The sequence below is a fragment of the Meleagris gallopavo genome, chromosome 4 (assembly GCF_905368555.1).
Source record: "Meleagris gallopavo chromosome 4, MGAL_WU_HG_1.1, whole genome shotgun sequence".
Taxonomy (NCBI): Eukaryota; Metazoa; Chordata; class Aves; order Galliformes; family Phasianidae; genus Meleagris; species Meleagris gallopavo.
The window spans coordinates 54,667,249-54,678,501 of NC_139407.1; the positions used below are offsets into that span (position 1 = coordinate 54,667,249).

At 36.1% G+C, this 11,253-nt stretch overlaps 1 protein-coding gene across 8 annotated transcripts in view; it reads left to right on the forward strand.

The window, feature by feature from the left end:
• The window catches only part of KCNIP4 (potassium voltage-gated channel interacting protein 4), a 384,702-nt gene that overhangs the window by 342,913 nt on the left and 30,536 nt on the right, over positions 1-11,253 (forward strand). For all 8 annotated transcript variants that reach the window (XM_085223403.1, XM_085223406.1, XM_010710338.3 and 5 more), the window contains one exon: positions 101-225. In XM_085223403.1, coding sequence (XP_085079529.1) covers positions 101-225 — 125 coding nt within the window. The remainder of the gene's footprint in view (positions 1-100; positions 226-11,253) is intronic.

Below are 11,253 nucleotides of genomic sequence, written 5' to 3' on the forward strand. Positions count from 1 at the left end.
ATAATGTCATCTAATTTTCTTTTTTTCCTACATAGGATAGATATTTCTACATTCTACATTTCTTGTTGAGGTTTTCCTTTCTGTCTCTTGCATTTTGCAGATACTGTAGAAGATGAAATGGAAATGGCTACAGTACGGCATAGACCTGAAGCTCTTGAACTGCTGGAAGCACAGAGTAAATTCACAAAGAAGGAACTTCAGATCTTATATAGAGGTTTCAAGAATGTAAGTACTTCAGCTTTTAATTTACCATCCACTTCACACATTACATGCCACTGTGATCTCAGCTGTACAAGATTGCTTTCAGTGGAGCTTGTGGGATACCATCATTAAATGCTGCATGTGGAAACACGCATAAAGTGTGGAAATAATCAATCTGCAACAAATGAGCAGTTTAAAAGATGCAGACAAGGTATGAAGCAGAGAATTATTTAAGTTAGTAAAGTAAGACTGTTAAAGGAGAGATTAAAAGTTGTGTTGAAGCTGAATGAATGAAATGATATGAGTAGTGATGTAGTGAAAGCAAGCTGTGTGAAAGGTTTTTTTAAAACAACATTTTTATTGAAAGCTCACAATGGAAGTAAAATAGAGTCACTTAATGTGTCCTGGCTATATATCATCTCCATTTTCAGACAGTATATAATGTTGGCATGTTAGTGATTAACCGTGATTGCTCTTAAAGGCTTTTCATTTCCTCAAGGTACTAGAGAACATTCCCCTGTTAATGATACTATTCCCAAGCTATTACAAATCATGAGCTAATGTTTCTAATTATCTAAGGCAGAAAGGTAAAAGCGTAGTGGATAAAATAAGCCTTCTGTCTGTTTCTCTAAGAAAGTTATTTTTAGAGCCTCAGAACAAAGGACCTTGATGCTTCTCTGTGTAACAGGACGCATGGAAGAAGAGAATACATTATAAGGAAGTATTTTAATTGGTTACTATTTTACTGTAATTTTCAAGAGGAATTCCAGCTCTTGATCTGCTTTTGTGTTCCAAGATGTATTGCATCAAAGGAGTTTTGATGGTAATACATCTTTATTAAAGTGTTTCATTTCCTTATCGGTACATGGTAATTAAAGACAAGAAAATCTAAATATCTTTGACTTTTTGGAGCTAATGAGCATGGAACTCAGATTTTTTTTCTGTTTAATATGATTGCAAAGTTATCAATTACTTTCAAAAATGCTGTAAAACATGCCCGGTGCTGATGACTGTTATAAATCAGTTTAAAGCAGTAGTCTTGACCCAGGCTTCAAACTTCAGAAATGAAGGGTTACTTTTGGTTGAGCTGGGTTTTGTTTTGTTTCTCTTCTTTGTCTGTTCTACTGCAAGACCTGGTGCTAGATTGCAGCTCCCTAATCTCTTCAGAGAGTGGGTAGGACAGGTCTGTCTCAGCTCTGTCAGAAGGTTGTCTATGTGAGTCAGTTCATTTTCCTATCACCTGTTCAGATTTCATCAAACACAGTTTGAGTGGTTTGGTAGACATTGATATGGGGCAGCATTATAGTCTCTCCCATGGCTGTACTTAAATGATCTCCCTTGACAATGCTTGCTGAATTCTGTTTGCCATTGGCCACCTCTCTTCTCAGTACCATTCTTTTAAAATCCAGCTTAATGCTATCCTGCCAGTATCTTCACCCCATGTGCTTAATCTCTGTGCTTCATTCGTCAGTATATGCTGGCGGTCATCCAGCTGGAAAGTAGCTTTGAAGAAAAAGACCTGGAGGTCTTGGTGGACAGATTGAGGGAGGTGATGTTTGCCTTTAATTCAGCAATGATGAGGGAAGAGTTAGAATGTTGTATTTAGTTGAATTTAGTATGCCTCAGCATACTCTTTTCAACAGTAGCCATATAAAAGAAAGGATGTAAGAACAGAGGAAATTTAGTTATCATTTGGCTAACATACTGTTCTGTCACCTTGCATTCTGATACTGAAATACTTACGTACTGAATGTTACAGCTGCATATTTCAGTTTTATGTACTTTAACCACATTTGTATCTTAATTATACCTTATCTTAAAAATAATTCATGTCTATTTCAAACCAACTTCCTTCTATTTTAATAGCTATTGTATTTCTGCTATGAGAAAATGTTACCATTACTTCTCTCAGATACTGCTTTACACATCTCTGTCACAAACCCTGTCTAGTGTCTTCCTAGCTAAAACTTTTTTTGTCTGTATAATCTTTGATTGTACGTAACTTATTCCAACCTGTTGACTTCCCTGAATCCTGCCCAATTCTAGAATGTGTGTTCTGAGATAGGAGCAATCAGAATTTCATCCAGCTTATGTCCACTAACTTATTATTTATGATTCCATGTTAATGATACACACTTCTTGACTTCAGATGGGAAAGCAGCAAGTATTACTGTATTACTTTCGTATAAGCTTTCATTTATTAAGCTTTCTTTTTATTTAAAGAGAAATAAAAATATAAGCCTGTAAAGATATTTTCGTGAATTTGATTTACAGACAAGTTGCATTTCAAATCTAGCAAAAAGAAGTTTATATATGAGGAGCACCAAGTGTCAGATAGCATCCTTGTATGTGTGCACATATATGAAAGCTTTCGAGAGTCTGTGTTGTAGAACATCTGATGTTTCAGGAAGCAAGTACAGGACAACAGCAAAAAAAAGGCCCGAAGAGCATTGAAATGCTTGTCTTGATGGCTGTTTTGGTAGTAATCAAGGTCAAAATTTAAAATACAAGAAGAGATACACTACAGAAAATGTAAGTAAGTGAGATAAGCACTTTCAGATGACCTAACAGCTGTTATAAGGAAAAGCATGAAAGGATAACTTATGAGTGTATTCATCAATTTTGCCATTTAAAATCTATGCTATCATTGAAAAATGAGATTAAAGGAAGTCCTAAGCCCTCCCGAGCTCAAAAGATTGTCCTTAGCACTCTGGCTTTACAATCTCTTGCACTCTTGTTGATGAATTGTTGCTCAGCTGCCATCACAGTGGGACCTCTCCATTTTGTATTTGGTTTCTTGTCATCCCATTTCTTGTAAATTGAAATTGTGATTGCAGCAGTCATTAACCTTTCAAACCAATGGCTCTGTGGCAGGCCTAGTACAAGAGGTACTTCACAATAAATTGCACAGACTATCAAGCATGCACTCAACATGTGGTCTTTCTTTCTCTTTTGTCCATTGATCTCTCAGAGATTTAAAAATGTCCCTGGCTTTGGCATATTTCCATTTAAAAAATACTTAAATAATACTTGTGTCGCACAAAGGATGCTCCTGTGCTAAACTTAAATATTAATGATTTTTAATTTTGGTTGATTATTCTCATCAAAAAGATCTGCAGAATGTTGTTCAAGGAAACTACTACACTTTCCTGGAAATGTTTAAAGATTTCTTGATGAACATTTTTCTCATCTAGCTGTATATCAGAGAAAGTGTAAATTGAAACTGTGCATGCATAAAAATGTCCTTGGATACATACAGTAGCTTTAAATAGGCAGGTCTATATTTGTAAAATTTATTGAGAAAACAAGATTTCTAAGACAGCTTTTTTCCCTACAAGTGTTAGTAAATGAGGCAAACAGCAACAGTAAAACAGCTCTAATAATGTTATGCTCCTCCCATCATACTACCATCCATGTAAAAATTCCTATGTGCATGACTCAAAATGTGCTAATTTATTCAAAGGCTTTTCCATTTCAATTACGGTCTGATGGAAGTGTTGTAAAATTGTATGTTGCATTTGTGAATCTCAGGGAAAGTTTAATGACAGCTCATTTTTTAGATTGTGACACTTGTTGATTGTCTAGAGCATTCAAGAGTTTGCAAGGTAAGGTACAGCTATTCCCATTGACCTTTTCAGGAAAACCCCTTTTTTTTTTTTTTTCTTTTTTCTTTTTTCTTTTTGAAAAAGCACTTGTGTCTAATTAAGTATTTTTCCAATCTGTTCCTGTCCTCTGGATGTAACAATCTAAGGTATATCTACATACCCAACTGTAAGAATACGTGTAGGATATTTTAAATAAGTTGGACTAGATGACGTAAAGAGGCCTCTTCACATAGAGCGTTCTATCCATTACTAATCTGACCTGCCCACATTCAGGATAGATGTCTAATTTAATGCAAAGGATTGGCTAACAATTTGAAATTAACAGCTGTTTCTGTGTCCTATGTGGCAGCCCAATTCCCATTCTCAATGCAAGTACAGTGTGAATTCTCACATTCTTATTGGGAAAATGCCTCCATAAATAAATAAAATGTGCATAAGTGCTTACTGTGGAAATGTATGTTGTTTCATATAACTTTTTGTATGTATGTAGTGTTGGCATTCTGGCACTGAAAATGTTTTTTAAATTGTAGGGACACAACATTTCACATTATCATGTTAGCTGTCAAGGAAGCAAAATTCAAACTTGCCTTCAAATACGAGTTCCGGATCTTATATGATAAATGTTTGTATTATGTATTTAAAGCTCTTTAAGTCATTTTGTGCTAGATCATATGATACAATGCAGAAAACTTTGCTGCTGTTTAGCAGCAGATCTCATTACAGTCAGTTTCTTAAAAGACAGAGCCCATGAACTACAGTTCAGACAGCCTTCAGGGTAGCAAGGAAGCTACATAGACTGGCTGCTGAAAAGCTCGAGATACAGATATTTTTCTGAATTTATTTCCCTCTCCAATGCTTGTAAGTTAGATTGGGCACTTTCAAGGGCAAAAGTGATCTGATAACAGATGCCTTTAAGAACAAGGTAGTTTTGTCCACATGTGCTATGACAGCCTGATAATCAGAGCATTCTGTCATGAATAAAAATACGATTTTTGTAAAAAAAACTAGTTGAGATTAGAAGATAAAAATTAGTTGTACTGAATCAAAATACATTTCACTGTAAAATAATTTTTTTTGCTTTTTTTTTTTTTGCTAAATATTAGAGGATATCTGCTATGCATTTTGCAATATAGGAATTATCTTCTGCAAAAAACTTCCCTTTACTTTTGTCTTTCAGAGACTAAGATAATCAATGTCTTGATTTACTTAATACAAATGAAAAATGTGTTCCCTTTCATTATATTTGTCAGGTGCTAAAAACTGACAGGGAATGCAAGCATTTGATCTCTAAGAGAGAGAGAGAAAAAATAGGATGATATGAAAACTTGGGGTAACTTCATGATGAGCCAAACAAATTTGGAAAGTCCATTCTATTTTTTCTTGCTTCTTCACGTAGCATTCGTTCCCTACTGGAAACCATAACAAGAAGAAAAGCCAACATGAATCCTCATTTCTTAGAATCAGTGAATTGTTTGGGTTGGAAGGGACCTTAAAGACCAACTACTTCCATAGGCACACAATGTTCCGGAAGATCAGGCTGCCCAAAGCCCCATCCCATATGGCCTTGAACACTGAAACAAAGGGTTCCACACAAGGAGAAATAACAGTTTAGCTCAGATTAGCCATCTGTAAGTCATGAATTTCCCCCATTTCAAAGGCAATAGAATGCATTCTGTTCACTGTGTTCCCATTCAGTTTCTACGCAGGATCCATGTTTGTAATCAGTACAGCTTCAAGATTAATACAGGTCAAATTAGGGAGAGAAAACAAAAATAAATCCTCAGCATGAAGGATGAGGACGCTAGTACAAAAGTATTTTGCCCTTCACAACAGTTCTCCAGAGTTTGTCCTTGGAGATGAAGTGGCTTAGAGATTAAATATTCTTTTCAATCTCCTCCACTGAGTCCTAGGACTCAAAGATTTCATTTCACCAGCAGTCAGTGCACTTAAGAGAGACATCTGTCTTGTGTGTGGTTGCCTCAAGAATGTATATACTACTACTCACAGCTCAAACCTCTTTTTTTTTTTTTTTTAATAGTGGTGTTATTTACCTCATGTGTCATCAGATAGAGTGTCTTCTTAGTTTTAGATAAGTGAGAAAACACTTTTTAAAAAAGGGTAGAAGTTTGTGAGCATGTTTTGAAAGCAGTTGCATTTGTTACCAATAGCAGAGAGGGAACTTTTGTGAAAATTTTTTCACAAACTGAGAAATAAATAATGCTTACATTCATTTTATATTTCTTTCAAGAGTTAGTGGAGAAACTCAAAACTTTTCAAATACGAGTAGAAATAATTTGGAGCTAGAATTTGACAGACCTGGTGTATAGTTGTCACTCGTCACAGATTTACAGACCGTAATGTGTTCAGTGGAGATACTTGTTTCAATTAGTCTCGCAGTTGCTGGCAGAGACTGAAATCTTCTTTCTGAAAGTTAATAGCAAACTCAGTCCTTACATTCTATTCATCTCATGACTTACTGCTGTTCACATTGTGTTCACTGGGGAAAAACTGTCATCTGGCACATCAGAGATTGTCTTCATAATAGTGATTGCTTACTTCTGAGTTATTTCTGATAAATGTAGGTCCTAAGTCACTAATTAAGCACACTATAAAAAGAGCATGATTTTAAGCACCCAGTGTCAGTAGTTCAGAGCACTGAATACTTCTGAAGTTTTTCTTCTTCAAAAAAGTTGGTGTTATATTTTAGTGTGTTTAAATTGCTATGAGTGCTTGTCTGCCCTTCCTACCTGAAGCTGGCAATACCCTTCATGTGACTGGTGTGCTGAGCTCACTGTAAGGCATAATGTCGGTCATGCCAGGCTGACTCTTTATATGCAATACATACCAGCCAGCTGTTTAACATAGCCCATCTATTGGCAGGGCTGTTTTCACCAATAAAGCTTTTAATGTGGTATCTGAGAAGTATAAACGTTTATGTACTAGAATATGAGCAGCAAAATATCTTTTGGCTACAGCTAGCTGAAGCTATTTTTTTGCTGCATCTGGACTGAGCCTCACAAAGCGTGGTGCTTGAGTTAAGCAGAAGTATTGGATTTCTATTTCTGCATTGTCACTGATATTAGAGATGTAAAATTTGGTGCAATGCATCAGTGAGAATGTTGTCATTTAAAAATTATCTCTCTATTACAGTGTAATTCAGGGACTCCAACTGGACAAAAATAATTCTAAATGGGCATGCTGTTATAGTGATACTTCCGGATGGTGAAGTTCAACCATTGGGATCCTGAGTACTTCGAAACTTTACAGAGAAAATCTTTCTTTTATGCTGAACTCAGGGATTTGTTCTAGATGACAGGAATTCCCAAGTAATTTTGAATCTTTTTTTTCTTTTTTAAATTCACAATCAGTTTGAACCAAATCAACAGCTAGTCTTAGAAAGCTTCAGAAGTTTTTAAATTCATTTCCACAAAAGTAATTTCATGTAAGAAATCTAAAGAAATTACTTTGTTCTACACCTATATTAAAAGTAGACAGCAGTAGATCTTCAAATAAAACAGTAAATCACAAGTGACAAAGAATGAGGGCGAAGCCTTTCAGTGCCGTGGAATAATATTACAAGTTGTGGCCCAAACTGCATTTTCCTTTGATTGAGTCCGAGTATCTAGCAGAGCAGCATTCTTCAAATCAGCTGGATGTTTGTGCAGTTGCTCTTCACTCGGATTATTTGAATGATTCTCACATTAACTTTCAAGTTAGAGAATTTATTCAACCCAATTAATTCTATTATAAAATATACTTAAAGAACCTTGGATACAGTAAGTGTAACAGAAGAAATACAAACCAATAATGCAGAAGGCAGCATGATTCAGTAAACACAGCTTGCAGCTAGAAATCTGAAGACTCTTAACATTGACTCTCCAGCTGACTTATTAACTGTTACACACCTTTAAAAGCCTATCATCCTAAAAAGCCGCCTGGGTTGCAAGAGCACGTTACACCACGGCTTCATTGCCTGCATGGGCTCCTCGTTGACAACTGCCTAATTTAATATCTCTACTCTGACAGCGAAAACCTTTTAGAGTGTCCCTGGCAATCTGAGAGATTGCTTCTCAGCCTTTGATCAGAGCCTTCTCAAACATACCCTGAGAATAAAGTGGGGAGTAGCAGTAGGGAGGCTGGTGACTGTGGGAAACTGAACTTTCCCAGGAGCTGGAGACAACAAAGTTCATCCTCACAGGAGAGAAAAATGAAGGCTGAATTCCTCTGCATTGAGTGAAATGTGTATTCTGAGGATGGTATATTTGAGCAGGACCCCTTCGTGGCAAAGCTTCATATCCATCAACTGGAAACAGCACTAACTTCATGTCTGAAAAGAAGAACTGATCTAGGAAGCTGTCTGTGCGGTGCTTCTAATGGTGATTTACTTGCTCCATTTATGAATCTCTGACATGGGCCAACATTACTGAGGCCTCAGAAAAAGAAACATATCAAGAATGATTTTTATAAGTGAGCCCCCAGCAGTTGGTTATAGCACTGTTTGGCTCAGTGTCTACCGTCAATTGTAGATACAGGTACATGATCATGCTTGAGATTATACTTATCAGCAGCAACCACTGAATTTAGGTGCACAGGATGAGCACATGTAATGTTCAGGCAATAGAGTTTTGTATCAATATGCAGGAAATCCAGGTTCAATATCTTCATATTATCCCACTGAAGAATCCAGTTTAACTCACATTCTTGTTTTTCACTTATTTGCAAAGTTTTTAGGGCAAAAGCTCTTAGTCTTTCTTTAGAATAATGACTCCTCAGTAAAAATAATAGTGAAATGGGTGATTGATTACTGTTAATAAATTTTGAACTAGAAATGCTTGTTACTTTCCTCCAGAGCAAGATAGAAGAGTGGCACCAACAACAGAGATATTTAGAGGAAAGCAAATGTAAAATTAGATTTATCTTTGTACCAGACAGTAATAAAAATGTTGTTTGTCATGTTTTAACAACACCTATAAACTCACCAATTCTAGATACTTGTAACATTGAGGTCCTGAATTTATAATTTTATCCTACTGAGATGAAAATTCTGCCTCTATTGAAGTTAGTGGTAAAACTTCATTGAGTTTGATGGAACATATCCAAATGTTAAGAATATTCTGTGAATTTCTTCACGTGTTTTTCACTTCGAGAATGCCTTCTGAAAGATTCCAGACCCAAAGATAGATAAGTCACAGTTACCATTTTCTTCAGATGATTTGTCTTTCAGTGTTTTAGCTGTCTGTGATGAAAAGAACCACACATTCATTCACTCTGCCAGACAACAATAATTTATTGCTAATTGGCTCTGAATTCCTCCAGGCCAGTCCCAGAGGAAGAAATGCCCATGTGGTAAAACCAACACATAGTCTAATTCTTTATTTTTTTTACCAGTAGATAAACAAGTACATGTACTTGTTGCCCTGTGCTGGAAAAATCTGATCCTTTTATTGGTTTCTTCAATTTTTTTGTGCCTGTTATATTAATAGGCGATGAAAGACTACACATCAAGTTATTGCCTCAGCTCAGCTGGGAGCTTGCTGGACCTCTTCAGAGTTCTCAGTTATTAAACAGGGGACATGAAATACAAGGTTTCAGGTTTTGCCCTGCAAACAAGATGCCTTGTGCATTTAGATTTCCTTGAAGCAACTTTTGGGAAACTTCAGGGCTCTCTAGGTAGCTTTCTGCTCCATCTCTCAGTGGAGATCTAACTAGGATCTGAAGATTAATACTATCCTTTTTCAATTAATGTATCTGTCTCAACAGCAAGCAGACCATGAACTGGCTAGAAGCTTATGCTGAGGGATCAATTAATTTTTCTGTTTCTTATTTTAATTAGTATAGCTTTCCAGATTTGAATATCATAATAATCTCTCAGACTTGATCAAATAGCAACACTGAATTTGATTTAAAAAATTCCACTGCATTTCCAGTAGCGTTGGAAAAATTAAATCAAGTCACACAGCATCTGCTCCACTGCACAAGAGATGTAGTGTCATCCCCCTGTAATGCAGCTTAAGCTATAATGGCCTTGGTTTTTCATTTTGTTCTCAGAAGCTGCTGTTATGGAACAGAGAAAAGTTTTATGTGCGATAAACTTAGAAGGTTTTGCAAGAAGATTTTATGCCAAGCAATTTCATCCTCAATGAATCTCCTTAGGGACTGATACCCCTATGAGAAATGAAATCTTATGCCTACACTCTATGATGCATAACTCTTTTCCACATGTGTCTGATTCTCTAGTTATCTTTTTTGCTCATCTGTTTTAGCTGGGAGATTTCTTCAGCTTCTTTTTTTGTTCCTCTAAGCTTTAATTTTCACAAAAAATACCTCAGTAACTATTGGTCACCATTTATTTAGAATTATCTTGGTGTTCAATTCCAGTGATTTGACTTACTTGACAAATTTTAGAAAAGCTGCCAAAAATGAGAACCCAGTGTACCGAGTATCTACCTATAAAACAGTGAAGGCTTCAAAAGAGTCTAAAGGAAATTGATTCATGTAGCTTACTTAGATTTTTCTATGCCAAAAAATGTTACCAATTTATTTTCCTGTCTAAACTTCTAATCGCTTTTTGATGTTTTTTTTTTTTTCATATCTTTTACTGAATTATAGAAACAATATAACAATATCTCATTTGTAAAGTAGCTATGGTATATCTTTCATCATTTTATGGAGCTATTTGTTTCTTTCTTGAAGGCATGCCTTGCCATAAAGCCTGCTCTGGCCCTTCCATGATCACCATGAGCACAGTTCTACCAGTCAGGTGTGTTCTCCGTCTCATGGACCTATGCTTGAGATGACCTCATTGGGTAACAGACTAAGAGAAGAGTAGATGTAGTGTGCTAGCAGGTTGGACAAGCTCAGATGTGAGGTTTTGTGACATAAAGAACCCATGTCAGATGTTGAATGTCAAAAAGCCACTATGAGAAGGCAAAATGCCTTTACATTGTGAGTGTGGAAGAAGCATTTCTTCCTGTGGACAGCATATGTCTCTCAGAGAGCAGCTTCACATATTTTACAGCCCTACAATTATGTGTGATTTTCACTGCTGTACTTGGTCAGGTCCTATTTATGCCAAATTCAAGCTCAGTTTTATAAACATTTATGCAAGTAAGCACCTACTTCTGCTCTTTTGTTTTCAATACTTGGGTCCTTCTCCTGAACGAAAGTGTTATAAGAAACAGAGAACGCAAAAACCTTTGTTAAAGGATAAATGTATTACTATATGAAATATAAATAATGAATACAGTGTTTGATTTCCAGTTTCTAACCTATGCTGCATTGAATTTTATGCTCTTTGCCATTTCTGCAAGCTGACAGGATTCTGTAGAAGCTGAAATTCTTCAGTGTTTTTCATCATAGCTAGCACTAACCAAATATTGATCTGTCTGTCATTACCATGGCATGCCTTTGCAAGAAACAAAGAACTGCCACTCTTTGAAAAATACTG